This window comes from Gobio gobio (assembly GCF_949357685.1).
Source record: "Gobio gobio genome assembly, chromosome: 1".
NCBI classification, from domain to species: domain Eukaryota; kingdom Metazoa; phylum Chordata; class Actinopteri; order Cypriniformes; family Gobionidae; genus Gobio; species Gobio gobio.
The window spans coordinates 40,415,419-40,435,051 of NC_137097.1; the positions used below are offsets into that span (position 1 = coordinate 40,415,419).

The 19,633-nt window shown below is 36.6% G+C and overlaps 1 protein-coding gene across 5 annotated transcripts; it reads right to left on the minus strand.

The window, feature by feature from the left end:
* Window positions 1-271: 271 nt before the first annotated feature.
* Window positions 272-15,651, minus strand: tom1 (target of myb1 membrane trafficking protein). 5 transcript variants are annotated; one of them, XM_079823427.1, is made up of 17 exons: window positions 15,362-15,651; window positions 14,405-14,513; window positions 12,533-12,617; window positions 11,848-11,926; window positions 11,587-11,736; window positions 10,057-10,191; window positions 9,783-9,887; window positions 7,885-8,001; window positions 7,609-7,742; window positions 6,334-6,373; window positions 6,116-6,239; window positions 5,971-6,022; window positions 4,447-4,513; window positions 4,174-4,242; window positions 3,682-3,741; window positions 2,337-2,367; window positions 272-814 (listed from the first exon to the last, which is right to left on the minus strand). In XM_079823427.1, the coding sequence occupies exons 2-17, from the start codon at window positions 14,454-14,456 to the stop codon at window positions 720-722; spliced, it is 1,395 nt and encodes a 464-aa protein (XP_079679553.1). In that variant the 5' UTR covers window positions 14,457-14,513; window positions 15,362-15,651; the 3' UTR covers window positions 272-719. The 5 variants fall into 5 exon arrangements, with proteins under 5 accessions (XP_079679553.1, XP_079679555.1, XP_079679554.1 ...); XM_079823429.1 differs by lacking the exon at window positions 4,174-4,242 and having other exon boundaries at window positions 15,362-15,588; XM_079823428.1 differs by lacking the exons at window positions 4,174-4,242; window positions 15,362-15,651 and having other exon boundaries at window positions 14,405-14,778.
* Between the last annotated feature and the right edge of the window lie 3,982 nt (window positions 15,652-19,633).

A 19,633-nucleotide genomic window follows, 5' to 3' on the forward strand; every position in this document is an offset into this window, starting at 1 on the left:
TGCAAACCCTTTAAGAAGCTTATATTTATATTATATATTATATATATATATAATCTCATGTTTTCTGTATATGGAGTCTACTGGCTATGTCCAGGTGATTGATTGATATATAATATAGAGAGAGAGATAGAGAAAACATTATAAACAAAGATTTCAAAATGACCTTAATTTTATTGACTATATTTCAACATAACCCCTAATATGAACTGTATAAGGTTGTACAACGATAAACACTAATAGCTCATATACAGGAGACATACAACAGCCTGCAGACGGAAACCACATTTATTGTAAGAAAGAAACGTAACCTACAAACTTCCATGTTTCTCCAAGATCCACTTCCTTCAAAACAGACTAATATAATACACACTATATACATACAACGGCTTTAACCTCAACAATCAAGATCTTTAATAAAGATCAATAAAGTTCTTCATGTGTCATCATTTCTCCATTAAAAGAAAGAAAATTACCTCTACAACAGAAATGACTGTAACTGAAGAAATTAGTGTCTCGTTATAAAAATATTTCATAAGGTAACGTCAACATAACCTGTACCTAAAGTTTAGAGTCACAAAGTTTAATCGAGACATAACATGGTTAGAGATAAACCAAAAATACTATACACAAACTGAAAAGTAAGCACATGGTTATTAACTGAAATACAAATGTGGGATGTTAAGAACCGGTTTATGTAGAGACATAAATCCAATCCAGAGCTACAGCTGAGAACGGCCGGGGTCGTGGTGTGATGCTTTTACTGAAGGAAGACGTTCGGCTGCTTTCGCTCTTTCCGCTAGGAATTTATCAAACTCTGAGGATGAGAAAGAGATGACACACTGAAATTAGTCTTTCACGTGTCTGTTGTAAGAAATGCTGCTTGCCTAGATTCAAACAGGCTTAAAATATTGATGAATACTTGAGACACAATAGGAAATGCCATATATAGACATACGAAGTCTAATAGCCTATTTGCTGGGTTTGGAAAGCACCAGCAAGTGTGAAAAAGATAAATTACTAGGCGCTTGCAGATTTCGACAAGAAGTTCTCTTTTTTTTTTTTACCACAAAAAGTGTGTAGACGAAGGTACAGAGAATGTGATAAAACCAAAAGCAGAATTAACACTGGCTGCCACAGAACACTGTTAAATAGGAAATAAAGATCACGAGTAGAAGGCAAAGGCGTAGGTGACTAAATAAGGACATCTGGCTAGGCAGAAATGAGCTACATAGACAATCTCTTATGAGAGGAAGACTGGATCATACGAATGGGATTAGAGGGAAAATCATTAAAAGCTGGCCACTGATATAACCTAGCATGCAGAAGATAAGATGAGTGAGCATGCAAATATAATCTTAGCATATTATGCATAGTATGATTATGCATAACTTAAAAGGATTAGTTCACTTGTAAATAAACTTTTGCTGATCATTTACTCACCCCCATGTCATCCAAGATGTCCATGTCTTTCTTTCTGCAGTCGAAAAGAAATTAAGGTTTTGGATGTAAACAGTCCAGGGTTTTTCTCTATATAATGGACTTCAATGGGCTCCAAACGGTTCAAGGTCCAAATGACAGTTTCAGTACAGCTTCAAAGGGCTTTAAACGATACCAGACGATGAATAAGGGTCTTCTCTAACGAAACGATCAGTTTCTTCGAGAAACCGAGCAGTATTTATGCTATTATTTTACCTCTTAACAGACGAACGCGATCGTCTCCGAGCTCCGCCATAACTTCCGGCAAGTAAGGTCAAATTAGATCGTGGTCATAGATGTATTTGTAGATGCCTCATTAGCGACTGCACGGATCAGTAGAATGAGGCATCTACTATCGATATATCTATGACCACGACCACTTGCCGGAAGTTATGGCGGATCTCAGAGACGATCGCGTTCGTCTGTTAAGAGGTAAAATAATAGCATAAATACTGCTCGGTTTCTCGCAGAAACTGATCGTTTCACTAGATAAGACCCTTATTCATCGTCTGGTATCGTTTAAAGCCCTTTGAAGCTGTACTGAAACTGTCATTTGGACCTTGAACCGTTTGGAGCCCATTGAAGTCCATTATATGGAGAAAAACCCTGGACTGTTTTCATCCAAAACCTTAATTTCTTTTCGACTGCAGAAAGAAAGACATGGACATCTTGGATGACATGGGGGTGAGTAAATTATCAGCAAAAGTTTATTTAAAAGTGAACTAATCCTTTAAATCTGTCAACTTAAATGTGGCAAAATGCATTACGTAGTGCTAATAGTACTACAGTCTTATTTGTAGCTGAAAGCATTATCATATTTGCCATAGTATTTCATAAGCGCACAAAAACCAGAGTACCACCTTCACTCGTCACTCCCTCAGAGTCATCTTCCTGCAACACAAAAATATACTTATGAAATACAAATTTAAATACAGTGTTTAAAGATGACATGAAATCCAAATGTACCCACTTTACTTTATTCATGAATGTGTTTTATTTCACGTTTCAGTGCAACATTCACAAATCTTTTAACTGTAAATAAAATAACCAACACGATGTAAATAAGAGATTCATTATTGAATCAATTGGAGCAGTTCTTGACCTCATTACTTTTGTCATGTTCGATTTGAAATTAACTTATAACCGTTTGATCTATTATCTATTCTTTCACACTATTTTATGTTAAAGCTTGTCAGTAATTACTGACTGGTTGTTTATGACAAATCAGTTATTTATATACGCTACTAACCAAGGCTGCATTTATTTGATCAAAAATACAGTAATACTGTAATATTAATACAATATATTTTCAAATGTAATTGTCAAAAAAAAGGTCAAAGCTGAATTTTCAGCATCATTACTCCAGTCTTCAGTGTCACATGATCCTTCAGAAATCATTCTAATATGATTATTTGCTGATCAAGAAACATTATTTTTACTATCATCATCATCAATGGTGACTTGTGCTGCTTAATATTTAAGAATTATGAATGAAGACATTTTTTGAAATAACAGTATTTCTTTGAAATAGAAAGCTTTTGTAATATTATAAACGTCTTTACTGTCATTTTTGATCAATTTGATGCATATTTGCTAAGTAAAAGTATTTATTTATTTCAAAAAAACATTTCAATAGTAGTTTTATAAGGGAATGAATTATGCTATAGAATAAGGTTGTTTTTAAACATTACTTCAAATATATTATATATTACTATTAAATATATATAATATTTATTAATAATATTACTTCTATAGGACCAATTATGTAAGGGGGGAATGCCCAATAAACGGCAAAGAAATCAGAATTATTAAAGGGATTGTTCACCCAAAAATTAAAATTCTGTCATCATTTACTCACCGTCAAAGTTGTTCAAAACCAGTATAAATGTCTTTCTTCTGCATGTTGAACACAAAATAATTTTGAAGAATGTTGGTAACCAGACAGTTGATGGGAGTCATTGACTTAGATTGTAGGAAAAACAATACTATGGAAGTCAACTATTTGGTTCACCATATTCTTCTAAGTATCTTTGTTTATGTTCAGCAGAATAAATTCATACAGGTTTTGAACAACTTGAGGATGAGTAAATTACAATTAAAATTTTTGTGAAGTGGAATTAGAGCTAGAACTGTTTAGGGTTAGGGTTAGGTTGTACAATTCCCATCCTTAGCAACCGGTTAGACGTTTAAAAGCGTGTCACTCACATCATCCACGTCAAGCCATTGTTCAATGTCATCCATCACTTCACTCTGATTGACAGGGATCTGACAGCAGTAGAAAAAATATGAATTAATTTACATTAGCATAAAGCACAACTATCAGTTCCAAACCACACCCATCTCAAACAAGCAAGACAGTATGTTTCAGTCCTAAGAATGGGAAATAAATTGGTTTGAAATGGGAACACCATAAAACAAGGCACTGAGCGGGAATGGAATGGTCAGGATCCAGGCCTGAAGGACAGAACAAACTAAACACCAACAAAGTCCCACAGAACCTTCAGCAAATAAAGATAATGAAGCTCCTCGAAACATGCAGGCGACACAAAGGCAAGACAGCGGACACTCATCGTTCACCAAAAAAAAAAAAAACTTGGACATGCTGGAAGAAAAAGGTAATAAACAAGCCCACAGCAGGTACATAAGCTCGACCGACAGCACGTCACACATTGCAGGCTGACTGTCAATCCGACCCACCATTCCCTTTTCAAGCATCCAATGAAACTGAGGTGAGCTGCCGAGGGAGGTGGAGCCTAGGGTTTCATCCTTAACATAGATAGACAACCGTTTTAAATGATAGACACACATCATGGCATCCAACGTCCGGTGAAAACAACCACAGGAACATCCTGACTGCTCTCACACATATTAATGAATGCTGCTCTCTCATAATACAAAGAGATGGCATTTGAACACCATTTCAAACATGATATCCTCTCTGTAAGATTTCAATCATTCAAAGACACTTACCGCTCCAGTGTCCTGTCGCTCTCTTTGTGTGGCTGCCGGTCCCCCAAGAGCTGCACAGCTTTCTGGACTATCAATAAATCACAGTTTTATTTACAAGCATTATTGCTCAAACTTGGCGTTAGTAATAAATAAACCCTTATCACCAAGTATTACACTTTAGTGTGTAAATTGCTTTGGACATAACCAAAACCAATACCTCAAATCACTTCCTATACAACACACTCTTTATTTAAAGTGCCCCTATTATGCTTTTTCGGATTTTACCTTTCATGTAGTGTGTAATATAGACGTTTTTCAATGTAAAAATGTCTGCAAGGTTTCAAAGATCATGTACATAAAGTTAGCGTCTCCTAAAAGAAACGACCTGATTCTGAACTGCTGAAATTGCATTAACCTATGTAGGTTTGTAACAGATTTGCATAATGCCAGGTCTTCATTGGCTGCACGTGAACGACGACCTTGGGTTTTGGAAAGGCGCTATATAAATAAGAATTATTATTATTATTACTTTGACCCTCAAACACTGTAGTTGTAGCTGAGGCCTGGAAGAGTTTGGTTTGTGTTGTTGACATATTGAGAGGATGTCGTTTTCTGTGCTGCCAAGGCAAATCCACTTTGCACGCATTTCCAAAAGACGAGGACTGGCGCTGGAATTGATATGGAAATACAGATGCCATAATTACCTTAGAAAGTCTTCTCTCTTTCAAAAAAAATCCCTCAAGTCAGAAAGCTCCAGATGCCAAAACTTGTTGGTCAAGACAATAAAGCCAAGATCCCTGCAAAACATCTAAAAATCCCGTTCGCAGCTTCCACTTTTAAAAGGTTCATAACCAATGATCTCATTCACAGGTGTTCTTTTTTGGATCATATTTCACAAGCGTTTTCCTCCCTTTCTTTTTGGCTCATCCTCAAACTCTTGCTACAATTATTTATCTTCTCACAGTCACTTTCTTTTTAATGGTAATGCAATACCAACTAGGTATTTTGCTCCTGGTTTTGCTCATATTATTTCCAGGCTATTCTAAAAACATATACTTTATTTCTAATAAAAATATATTATAATCACTGTGTATCCAGTGCTGAGGAAGCCTCTGGAGATGAAATTCATGTCCCTCATGCGCTGTAATCGATAGACCAATCACAGCAGACTCAGAGTACCTCAATCACAACAGACTGGGCCATCTGACCAATCACAGCAGGTTTAAAGAGACTGAATCCTTTACTGAACTGCTTCAGACACTGTGAGAAAAGAGGCGATGCTGCGATTCATCTTATGAGAAAATGAAAGTGTTTTTGACCTTGGATGCACGTAAATCTATTGTAGGAGACCTCCAAAACAAAATTAGAAACCTTTAAAATGGCATAATAGGGGCACTTAAAAAAAAAAGAAAAGATTTAAACTTATCAAGTTCACTTTATTGCCACTAACTTCACTTCCTGAAAACATCACAAAGATTTGCTCACAACTCTATTGTTTTATAAAATGAGACTTATATTATACGTATAAACTGCTTTAATTCTTACCTTTTTTGTAATGAGCTGCTTTTATTTAGCTCTAGCTCATCTGCTTTTGTGCCTGTAGCAAATCATGCAACAAAATTATGCATTATTAACTGAAGATTGAGAATAAAATGTGGGCAAAATATAAATAAGCAAAATGGGTACTTACTCAATCCTGCCATCTGATTGGATAGCGTGGTCACTGTTGATTGGCTGACTGTATTGTGAGCACCATTTGCTGCCTTTGATTGGTTGGGAGTACCCACGTCAATGAGTTTTGCATTAGCTGGATTCTGAAATAAAACAATGAATTAAGAATGAATCAAATAAAGAATCTATCTATAGATGAACCCAGCAGTATCTGATATCAAATGTATGAATTCTTACAGACTGTGCACTGCTCTGTCTGTTGAGATGCCTTTCAAATCTGAGGAAAAAAGAGAAGTTGGGCAACATCGATGAGAAAAGTTACTAAATTAAACTAATTCGCTGAAAGGTGTGTAACCCACATCAAATTAATTTCTCATGACTTCTACAGTCGTTCATGCTAAGTTTATAAGGATTTTTTAAACATATTTGTAATTAATTTACAAAATGTATATTAACTATAAAACAACTCTATGAATGTTTAGGAATGTATAATAATCAATTCTTTCCTCAAATTATCTGATATTTCTAAGTTTTCCATGATCGTGGGAACCCTGTCCTTATAAATAAGCTCTCCTCTATATATGATGTTTCATCATTCCCATAATAGCCTATATTAATTAGGATAATCTGACAATCGGAACATTCATTAATATTTTGAATTACATTTAATCTGTGTCATTTTAATTTGTAGAAGGTTTGTTAAAAAAAAAGGCTTTTTTTATTACAGTTTTTATTCATTTCCAGTTAGTTAGTTAGCAACTATTAGTTTTAATGGTTTACCCTTTACAATAAGGTTTAATTTATTAACATTAGTTAATTACATTAGTGAAAATTAGATAAAAATGAACAATAATTCTACAGCATTTATTAATCTTAGTCAATGTTAAATCTAACTAAAATACATTTTTCAGATCAAAAGTTGAAAATTTTGATTAACTAACATTAACAAGGATAATACATGCTGTAAAAATATACTGTTCACTGTTAGTTTATGTTTGTTAATGCATTAGCTAAATAATGCTAACAAATGAGACCCAATTGTAATTGTAAGTGTTACCGTTTTAATTAGCAGAATAACCCAGGCCAACAAATTTTTTGTGTGTTTATCATGCAACGATTTTGTTGTCCACTGGGTGGCAGATAAATAAAGTACTAGGTTGAGGTTAAGAGGTCAGGTGTCTTGACAAGCAGGGATGCGTTTTTGGTTGGATATAGCATACCATTCTTACTATTTCTGCCATATATAAAGATAAAGTAGTATGCTATTTGGAATTCATCTTTATAGTGTGTGAGATTCTGTCAGATATGCAAAGAAGAAACCATATTGAACTTTATGATGGAACTATTAACCTGAACAGCTGATGTGTATTGGATCTGTTTGGATCATCTATCATAAATCTTATTCGCCCTATTTTTTACAACACATTTACACTTTGCTGGCCTCCATGTGCATGGAATGAAAGTTTACACATGAAATATTGATGTAACATTCTCAAACATCATGCCTCTAACCTGTGATATCGTGCAAATGTGGTGTTAACGTCATCATTGGCAGTGAGTAACTGCTCTATAAGCTTCTCCTCTGTCAGTCGAGGTATGAGCTCCACCATCCGGCCCTGCATGTCCTTGCTCATGGAGTACAGCTGCTACTGACCAGCAGAGAGAGAGTAGAGAAACAGCAACAACCCTTCACATTTAACAACTGGTGGATGAGTGTGTACATGCAGGTGAAAGAAAAGGTGGAAAAGAAAGTAAGGGTGTGTATTTGTGTCGGTGTCTGATTCCAACCTGTAGTAGCTCTGTGTCCAACGGCTCGAGACTTCCAGGCTCCATCTGACTCATCATTTCTGACATCACAGATATATTATTACGCACCACCTCCAGTTCGGCCTTCAGTGTCTTCATCTGAAACAAAAATAGCAGTATTCAATAATATAGTAATAAAAACAACAATTTTACAGCATTTAATTATCTTGGTTAATGTTCATTTCTACATATACTAATAGATTTTTAGAATTTGAAAATGAAGATTAGCGAACGTATTATGAACAAAAAAGAATTGCAATGAGCAATAGTATATGTATTTATAAATTAACATTAACCCAGTTTAATAAATGCTAAAAAGTTTTTTCTTAACTAATGGTAACAAATTAACCTTAATCTAATATGTAACTGAGAATTCTTGATGGGTCAGTAACAGAATTCATAATCAGAGCGCATACCAATATAATTATATATATATATATATATATATATTGATTGATCAGGCATAACATCCTAATATTGTGTTGGTCCCCCTTTTGCTGCCATAACAGCCCTCACCCGACAAGGCATGGACTCCACTAGACCCCTAAAGGTGTGCTGTGGTATCTGGCACCAAGATGTTAGCAGCAGATCCTTTAAGTCCTGTAAGTTGCAAGGTGTAATGGATCAGACTGGTTTGTTCAGCACATCCCACAGATGCTCAATTGGATTGATATCTGGAGAAATTGGAGGCCAAGTCAACACCTCAAACTGGTGCTCCTCAAACCATTCCTGAACCATTTTTGCTTTGTGGCAGGACGCATTATCTGCTGAAAGAGGTCACAGCCACCAGGGAATACCGTTTCCATGAAAGGGTGTACATGGTCTGGAACAATGCTTAGGTAGGTGGTACGTGTCAAAGTAACATCCACAAGGAAGGCAGGACCGAAGGTTTCCCAGCAGAACATTGCCCAAAGCATCACACTGCCTCCACCGGCTTGCCTTTTTCCCATAGTGCATCCTGGTGCCGTGTGTTCCCCAGGTAAGCGACGCACATGCGTGATTCATCAGCCCAGGCCACGTCTTCCATTGCTCCATGGTTCAGTTCTGATGCTCCATGCCCACTATTGGTGATTTCAGTGGTGGACAGGAGTCAGCATGAGCACCCTGACTGGTCTGCGGCTATGCAGCCCCATACACAACAAACTGTGATGCACTGTGTATTCTGACACCTTTCTATCAGAACCAGCATTAACTTCTTGAGCAATTTGATCTACAGTAGCTCGTCTGTTTGATCGGACCACACGGGCCTGCCTTCGCTCCCCACATGCACCAATGAGCATTGGCCGCCCATGACCCTGTTGCCGGTTCACCACTGTTCCTTCCTTGGACCACTTTTGATAGATCTGACCACTGCAGACCAGACCCCTGCAGTTTTGGAGATGCTCTCTCAAATCGAACGCGATCATCTCTGAGCTCCGCCATAACTTCCGCTAAGTGAGGTCCAAAAATTAGCATGGTCATAGATGTACACGTAGATGCCTCATTAGCGCCTGCACGGATCAGTAGAATGAAGCATCTCATCACGTTCGTCTGATAAGAGGTATAATAATAGCATAAATACTGCTCGGTTTCTTGCAGAAACTGATCGTTTCACTAGATAAGACCACTATTCATCGTCTGGTATCGTTTAAAGCCCTTTGAAGCTGTACTGAATCTGTCATTTGGACCTTAAACCATTTGGAGCCCATTGAAGTCCATTATATGGAGAAATATCCTGGAATATTTTCATCAAAAACCTTAATTTCTTTTCGACTGCAGAAAGAAAGACATGGACATCTTGGATGACATGGGGGTGAGTAAATTATCAGCAAAAGTTTATTTAAAAGTGAACTAATCCTTTCAGTGTGACATGCTAGTTAGCATTGCTATGTGTGTGTTACCTGTTGAGGTGACAGCGTGACGGGCATCTCTGTATTCTGTGGTTGTGAGGATGTGACAGAGTGACTTTCTGTACCCGCTGTTACAGGAGACACAGAACCAACGGTCTGTTGGCATCAGGCATTAATTAATAAATCAAAATATAAGCAGTGCACATATTGAATGCTAGCACACTAGAGAGGATGCAACTTTTTTTAACGGTTGGCATTCCAAAATATCTTTGTGTATTAATAAAAAGCTGCTTCAACAAGCATCTAAATATGCAGAAGTTTATACCCTGTTGGGAGTGTGAATAGGGGAATATCCATTCAGTTCAGTCATGGGAAACTCCAGGCCTTTTCTCCTGAGATCCTCATACACGGTTACAACACCTGTCAAATCTGGAGAGCTACGGAAGGCATCGGACCACGCCTAGTGAGAGAGAAAGACAGACACACCCTCAGCTCTGTGTGAATACTTCACACTGCAGCACACAATGTAAAGAGCCACATGCTAAGCCAAACTTTTTTTAATGCCAGTGTAAGTGTAATTCATTTTTAATGCAAGGATGAATTACATTTATCAAAAGTGACAGTAGACATTTGCACTGTCACAAAACAAAAGAACTGTCATGAAAACTCGGAGTGTTTGGCATTGTAATGGGTATGACAATGTTGATGTGTTTGGTCTTGGTGGTAAAGATGCTCCTGAGCAATTACAGGACTTTCAACTGCCAATATATACACTACACACGCTGCTGTGAGCAACTAATGCCGGTACACATTGTACAATTTTGGGCTGCCCCAGACAAATTATGAGCAGGTGTGGCAATTTCTGTGGTCATGGCTCCCAAACGGTGGTCCTACATTGTACAGTGAGAGAGGTTCAAAGACAGCCGTTGTCACGGTCTTACGACCAATGATAGCGTGCGATAATTTTCTGACAATGTCAGAAATTTAGCACGATCATCTCACAGTATGTTTGCTGCTACGACCTACTTCTACAGACTAGCCAATAAAAATACGACATGAAATGGTGTATAGATCACAAAAACTACTTCCTCCCACTCCATTTGCAAAATTGGCATGCCAGGTTGGCTTCTTCTCCCTAGCCATGACTGCATCCATATTCTATTCTTCCTCCTCTTTTCAGCGCACATAACCACAACTGCCAAAGTGTGATTCATCTTGCTCTGTTTACCTCTAGCGCATGCTGATGACGTTTCATTCTTACATACATGTCGTACCAAAGTTTATTAAATCCATGTCGTTTAGTGAGATTTGTAATGATCTTATAGGATTGCTGAAATTACACAGTTTGTAGAAGGCATAAGCTTTTTGCTGCTGTACAATATTGCATCCATGAATTACCCGTAGCAGATCTATACAGGCGGAGCTGGGGAAGATGGAGGGTTTCTGAAAGCGCGCTGCATTGCTGAGGCAAATGCTAACCAAGTTTTTGAAGGTTGAGCAGCGAGCTCATTGGCAACTGATACAGCAGGAACCAATCAGTTTTGCCCTATAGAGAATGATATGATTGCAAGCAGATTGAGTTAAAGACCTTTCAGCCTGCACCATCTCTAGAGTTTCATGACAGAACTTTGTATTTGTTTTGTTTTTTACTTTCTATTGATAAAAGAATCCTGAAAAAATTTATCACAGTTTCCACAAAAAGATTAAGCTGCTGTTTTCAACAATAATAACAATAATAAGAAGAAAACAAAACGTTTCTTGAGCAGCAAATTAGCATATTAGAAGCATTTCTGAAGGATCATGTGACACTATTTACTCCGAACACTAGCTGAGTTGACAAAGGGTTTATTTGGACCTGTATCATGCTCAAGACTCTGTCCTGAAGAGCCACTGGTGCATTGTTTTTAGGCAGGATCGTTTGGACCAAAACGTTCTCCACAAAGTCTCTGGTAGACACGTAGATGTGGAATTTGTGCCCGCAGTTCTTCACACAGGCCTCCAAAACCTGCAGCAAAACCAGACGGACACTGAAGAATGCACGTGGAGAATCATTCAAAACACACTGTGAATTATTATGTGTAAATCTGATGGTATTGACAATATGCTTGACACTTACACTCAAAGCCAGCATGACCTCTTTGAAATTTTTATTTCCCAGAATTCTCTTCTTTATTGCCCTGACTGCATCTTTAGACCTGCAAACAGAGCAGCATAAAAAAAATTATGTCGAACAATGCTATTTATACTATCTAGAAACCCAAAGCACCATACAATTGAATGAACTGTTCAGATTTGGACACTTAAGCCATTTATTATTGTTATTTTATGCAAAGAATGACAGCACAAGCAAAATGTGCTAGGTTTAAGATGTTAAAACAATAGCTATACAGCTCAAAATGAAGACAAACTGTATTTGTGGTTGTGAAACATAAGCTTGTTATTGTTACTTGTTATGCATCCACTGATTTATATATCAGAGTACAGTATGCTGTGAGTTCAATCAAAACAATAATAAATCTTTTATTTCTTTACCTGCGTGTCATGTGAGCATTAACCAACATCACAAAACCTTGAATATGTGCATGTGTTGTTAAATTATTAAAATGTCAATTTAAAATCTCTTCAAGTAAATATTTTAAGGTCGAAGGGGTTTGGCTGACAGAAAATCTTGTGAATCCTTGGTCTAATACAACAATATTCAGATGTTTTAGTAGTTTAGGTGTCCAAATACATTTGGGGAAGAATCCATTGTCATGATGACCATATAAACAGAACTCTGTCGTCTCTGACAACATACACACCCGTCATCTGTTTCATTGACAATGTCACAGATCTCCATGTTGAGGCCCCAGTCTTCTGACGGGAGAGAAGAACTGGTGGCATGTTCTGAGAACGAGACCAAGGAACAGTCAAACAAACATAAAGCGTTCACCCTAAAATAACAAGTGGTAAATAATGCTTTGATCTCATACTTTTTGTTCCTTTTTTTAAGCACAACTGAATAAAATGCAGTAAACAGATGAACTCAAAACAATTATGTAGATGTTTGCATGCTAACTAGTACTGTTCCTTATCAACAGAATCAACAGCACAAAATAAACATCAGGATAAAAATCACTGAACTGTCTGTCTGCTGCAGGCCCTGCTATTACACCAGGACATTATTGTTATCTTTCTCATCAGCGGAGAGGTTTATGATTCACAACAACACAATCAAAAGATACAAGCACTGAACTTGTGTTGACATAATAGCTCCTGGTTAGCATTGAAGAGCCCAGCCTAACTTTAAAAAGAGCTCTCGTATTTATACTCCACTCATTCTGGATTAGTGAAATCCTAACCATATGCTGAACTGAAAATTGTAACTAGCTAACCAAGTTTAACATGACTTGTATTGTTTGCAATGCTTAAGGTTACGCATCTGGGCAGGGAAAACAGGCTTTTCAACAGTTTGAAAGGGCAAGTTCCATCAAAAGCTCCCTCCTTACACTGCTTGCGTCATTACATAAGGTGTCCACCCATCTCTAAAGTCACCATGGAATCAAAATTGACAATTCTTTTTTTTTTTATATGGAATATTGCAGTATTTATTATAAATTATTTATCCATGCACATTTTTTTAAATGCATGTGCCCTAATAATCTTTAAATCTTAAAATAACTTGGCCTTATCTCTTCTCTGATGATGTGTTTACTGGCGGGAGGGCAGGGCAACCTGTCACTCACATGACATCACGGCAATAGCAAACCACAACCATCCAATCAATTCCAGAATGACAAAATAAAGTCCCACCCTACATTTGTTCTTGTTTGAGAAGCAGTTTCACTCGGATATGCGTCACAATAGGGAAGAAAAGACTATTGCAACGTCCATTACATGCTGACAAAACAAACATTTTAATCTTTATTTATTAAACACCATTACTGAGTTAATTTAGGCACTCCGACAATTATATTAATCTAAAGGATAAATGTGGGATGTGCAGAACATTGCAAAGATGATTTTGCTGCTACTGCATAATCAGGGTGTTTGGCTGGAACAAGCAGTTCCTTCCCAACTAATTGCTCTGTGCTGAGATGAGACTTTGGTCTAGCAGAAACGACACTATCAAGAGAACAGCAGAACAAGAGGGCACCCCTTAAAATGAATGAAAAGTAGACCTATTATTGTATTCCTTGCGAAAACAGCATTACAATCTAGATTGGGTTACACAACCGTTTTAATTCTAAGATGTAATAGTTCTTTTCTAAATAAGTGCGACAAAGAAATGGGTCAAAACGTTATTAGGATACAGTGAGACGTGCAAGCAACTTCCAACAAACCTCCTCGTCCCTATTGGCAGATAGCGTTTGATTGACACGCAGCTCAGCCAATCACGAATGCGCTGATGGGGCGCCTCCGATACTGGTTTGCACAAATGAGGCGTCAATCTCAATTTAATCGTTTCATTTGCGGTCGTCCTTAATTAAACGATGTATACGTGTTCTGTTCATATGTCTTGAGAGTAAACCAGGCGCGAATATGCAGATATATATGATACATTTGATGTATTATTATTAGACGTATTGGATACATCAAGTTACAGTACACTTGCTGATCTGTGCTAAACGGATGCTCGCTTAAACGTATTGCGTAAACGTGATATTTGCGATCTCATCCAGAGTGTTTCTCACCTATAAGTTGACCCACGGGTGTAGAAAAAGGGTTTCCTGTGAAAAACTCCATCCTCCGAGTGTCTCTGCTGCTCGGTGCTTCGGCTTCGGGCTGATCAGCTGGAGAGAGCTAAAACAAACTTAACTGATTACATCATCTCTTAAAGTGACAGTAGCACTCTGAGAATACGGGGATTTTCGCTGTATTCACCGTATGCTGCTGCGTACTATTTTTATTAGTACGTGAAATAAAAGGCATTATGCAACAATAAACAGTTTAAAACAAGCATCATTCTGCATGTTTAGTTCAAGTAGTTTTTATCTCTCTTAAAGGGATAGTTCACCCAAAAATGGAAATTCAAGTCAAGTCAAGTCAAGTCAGCTTTATTTATATAGCGCTTTTAACAATGTAGATTGTTTCAAAGCAGCTTTACAGTGTTAAACAGGAAAATAATGCAGCATAATTTTATTCAGCTGTATAGCCATTCTGGAAAAATTTCAAGTATCATACAGTGACAGTGTGGGCTTTAGATCAATAATTTGATCAGTAATTTAGTTTAAATGGTTAATTTAGTTTATTATTTAGATGTATTTCGATGTTTAGTTGAAAAATTTAGTGTCCCCAACTGAGCACGCCAAGCCAGAGGCAACAGTCTGTTCAACAGTCAATTCACCCTCAAGTAGTTCCAAACCTGTATGAATTTCTTTGTTCTGTTGAACACAAAAGAAGATATTTTGAAGAATGTCAGTAACCAAACAGTTGATGGACTCCATAGTATTTTTGTTCCATACTATGGGGCCCATCAACTGTTTGGTTACCAAATATCTTCCTATGTTCAAAAGAAGAAAAAACTTCATAAGGGTTTGGAACAACTTGAGGGTGAGTAAATGAGGACATCATTTTCATTTTTTTGTGAACTATCATTTTAAATAGGATTTTAAGTAATTCAAAAGTAAATAAATCGCCACTTTACTCACCCGTCTGGAAATGGAAAGAGGTGCAAGTCAAGCTCATTGCATTGTGGGTTGCAGTATTTCCGTGCGTTAAGCTCTATATTTAATTTGTCATCCAGATATTCAATGCATACAAAAAATTAACGCACATTGTTCACAGAATACATACGACATACTGTAGCTTAACATGGTTGGATATTCTGAACATAGCCATGGACAACACAACCAGGATTCTTATAATTTGGAACTATAATTTAAATGATAAGGTGTGGTGCTCTTCAAACCACCTGAAATGCAAGCCCTGCCCTGTATGTGCTGCCCACATTATTTGATTTGAGAGTGCATAACAAGCAGTCTGGTGACCTGTCAGGGTGTGTGTGCTCTACAGAAAAAGCAGAAGAAGAAAAAAAACAGAATGATTCCTTGGTGTATGAGATGCAATTTATGCAAATCTTGTAGGGACTCGAATCAAATGATTATAGGATATATTTGTAAAAATGGTCACGGGAGGTGAAGCTAATGCATGATGCATGACAGACTTTATCATATCTGAAACACTGCCTCCAGTAATATTTCTTTTTGTCTTTAAAGGTCAACTGCTTTCTGTTGTTGTAAACACTACAGCCCATTAATCAGGCCCCAAACCTGAAAGCAGTCCACGTCAGACCTAAGAGAAAAATTAAGAGATTTTTCTATATTAGTTTTGGGAATTGAGGCTGCTATAGTAAATATTTGTAAGGGTTAGAGTTCTTCGAAATTTTTGAAGAGTGTGTTAAATGTCTTATGCTCACCAAGACTACATTTGATCAAAAATACAGTAAAAATGGTTCAATTTTAAAATGTTATACAATTTTAAATAATCTATTTGAATATCTCTTAAAATGTCATTTATTCCTGTGATCAAAGTTGTATTTTCAGCATCATTACTCCAGTCTTCAGTGTCACATGATCCTTCATTATAATATGATGATTTTATGCTCAAGAAACATTTATGATTATTATCAATGTTTAAAACAGTTGTGCTGCTTAATATTTTGTGGAAAGCTGTGGAGACTAATGGACACAAAACACATTGAAAAAAAAACTTTGTTTGGTCTTGTCGGCATCCCACAAAGCAAAAGAACTCTTGTAAGAATAAAATGCTCTTTGTTAATGGAAAATGCCATTCAAGGCCAAATAAGAGATATTTATTATGGGTATCATCATTTTCATAAATTTAAAGGGCAATCAACAAGATGTGTGAGCTTTTTCAAAATGAATGCTGTATTTTCAGCATCATTACTCCAGTCTTCAGTGTCACATGATCCTTCAGAAATAATTCTAATATGATGATTTGATGCTTGAGAAACATTTATTATTATTATTATTATTATTATTATTATTATTATTATTACCAATGTTGAAAACAGTTGTGCTGCTTCATATTTTGTGGAAACCATGATAAACTATGATTTGGGGTAAGATAAAAGAAAGAGAAAAAAAATAATTTTATGCAGCAAGATGCATTAAATTGATCAAAAGTTGTAGTAAAGACGTTTATGTCACAAAAGTTTTTGAATTTTCTATTACAGATCTTTTAAATTGTAATATTTCACAATATTACCGTTTTACTGTATTTTTGATCAAATAAATGCAGCCTTGGCGGGCAGAAGACACGAATTATTTAAACCTTTGACCGATAGATTTTTAAAACCTCACTCGTTCATAGAATTATTGATATTCACGTTCATGATAAACCACACGGTGGCGTATGTCTCTGTGTAATTGTCTACTGAACTTCAGTGAGGCAAAGCATTGCAAGCCAACACCTGTGGCGGCACTAGCGTAAAATACTGCTGTTGTAAAGGTCAGACATTCAAATAACACAACTCTGAGATGCTAATTAAAATGATGGACTGTTCATTATATTGTAACTGGCTAATTTCAAGGTCTTAATTTTTGTGGCATGTATCCGACTGTTGATTAACATAACTGGAAAAATCTCCACTCACAAACATCCTCCTGTAATTAACTTGAACGAGTCAGTTATGATGACTCACTGCTCATTTCTCTTGTGTGAGATGCAGATCAACAGAGGAACAAGTGGAAAGCCAAACCAAATCTATTTCTATTTCACATTTCGAAAGTGTTCTTTTAAACTTTCTATTCTGTCCTGAAAAATGTATCATGGTTTCCACAAAAAGTTTTCTTGATCTTCATCAAATCATCATATTAGAATGATTTCTGAAGGATCACGTGACACTGATTTAAAAAGCCTAAACTTTTAAATGGTATAGTGTATATCTTCAAACAGACAAGTCAAAGAAATGAAAATCCTCCATGAATCGACAGTCAATAACCTGTGCATATAATGGACATAAAACACACTGAAAAAACTTGGTCTTGTCAGCAGCCCACAAGCTTCCCAGTACACAAAGCAAAAGGAAATAATCCTGTAAAAAATAAAATGCTCTTGTTAGAGCAGAGAGCATTTCGTAGTGTGTGGATAATGCATTTGAATGATGATTTACCTTTACATTTTTCATCTGAATGCCAATAATCAACTTCACAACTGTAAAGACTAATTAAGAGATATTTATTATTGGGTGTCATCATTTTCATAGATTTTAAGGGCAATCAGCATCATCCCAATACCTCACTGTTGACACACACGCACGCACGCACGCACACACGCACTCACACACAATCTTTGTGTGGACTCTCCATAGACGTAATGGTTTTTATACTACACAAACTGTACCCTACCCATCACAGAGAACGTTCTGTATTTTTAGATTTTCAAAAAAACTCATTATGTATGATTTGCAAGCTTGTTTCCTCATGGAGACCTCGATTTAGATGACACGAGTCCCATTAAGTCTGTGTGCATTCAGGTTGAAGTCCCCACCGGGATAGAAAAACATGAACACAAACAGAAAGAGAGAGAGAGAGAGAGAGAGAGAGAGAGAGAGAGAGAGAGAGAGAGAGAGAGAGAGAGAGAGAGAGAGAGAGAGAGAGAGAGAGAGAGAGAGAGAGAGAGAGAGAGAGAGAGAGAGAGAGAGAGAGAGAGAGAGAGAGAGAAACATCATAGTGCCAGCAGTGACATGGGAAATGAGCTGGATTTCCCTACAGCTGAGGACGGTCTTCAGCCAATCAACACAAATGTCACAGACGCTGCAGCCTCTGCCAGAGCTTGATGAAGAAGAATCGGCCATCCAAACACAATCCTGATTATACTGTCCAGAGCGAGAGTCTGGTCATTCAAAATACCAGCAGATTTGACATCATCAGCCATTTATTTATTGCCTGTAATTCCTCGCTTCCTTCCTGCTTCCTTCCTGTAATAAGGAGCCTGTCAATAAAGCCACACACTCCGTGACCTTGGCTTATTAAAGCTGGTGCACAAGATAAGATTTGTTGGGACTTCCCTTCACTAAAATCAACATAACATCACTCTTTACACAAGAAGTGTACTTCAGGACCAGAAACTTTTTCAACTGAATGTTCTTAGGTCAGACTATTCTACAAGAGATTTGATTAAGTTTGCAACCTTTGGTTTTCATGATTTTGTTATTTATAAAGCAATAAAAGATGGTTTTCGGTTATGTATAATATAAAAGGCAATGAAGCATTGGTTCATTCATCAGAATTACTTTATATTCATTAGTGGAAAAATATCATTTAGAGACATGAAAATGACAATAGAAGCACCAGCACACATAAAATCCTGCACAACCAAGCAGCATTATATTTCAATATTTTGTTGTTGCACATATTAATACACATTTCTCAGTTTCACAATTTGATTTCTTTTGTAAAGATAAAATGCTATTGTTTTTTTTGTTTGTTGCATAAACACTATTTAGTTAAAAGATGCATCACAAATACACTATTGTTTAAAAGTTTGGGGTTGGTAATTTGGTCTCATCACCAAGACTGAAAGTAACAATATTGTGAAATATTATTACAATTTAAAATAAATCTATTTGAGCATTTAAAAAAAAAAATGTAATTCATTCCTGTGATCAAAGCTGTATTTTCAGCATCATACTCCAGTCTTCAGTGTCATATAATCCGTCAGAAATCATTCTAATATGATGATTTGATGCTCATGAAACAATTCTGATTATTATCAATGTTTAAAAGGTTGAGCTGCTTCATATTTTTGTGGAAACTCTGATACGTTTTTATTCAGGAATCTTTGAGGAATGAAAAGTTAAAAAGAACAGCATATATTTTAAATATCTTTTGTAATATAAAAGTTAGTTATACTGTCACTTTAGATCAATTTGGTGCATCTTGTTGAATAAAAGTATT

What these genes read in the sequence shown, in the direction of transcription:
- tom1 (XM_079823427.1), bottom strand. Translation starts at nt 14,456, where the DNA reads ATGGAGTTTTTCACAGGAAACCCTTTTTCTACACCCGTGGGTCAACTT. An exon ending in TCACGCTGTCACCTCAACAG is followed by an intron (nt 8,002 to 9,782) that starts GTAACACACACA and finishes TTTTTGTTTCAG; the next exon opens with ATGAAGACACTGAAGGCCGA. An exon ending in TGAGGGAGTGACGAGTGAAG is followed by an intron (nt 815 to 2,336) that starts GTGGTACTCTGG and finishes TCTCATCCTCAG; the next exon opens with AGTTTGATAAATTCCTAGCG.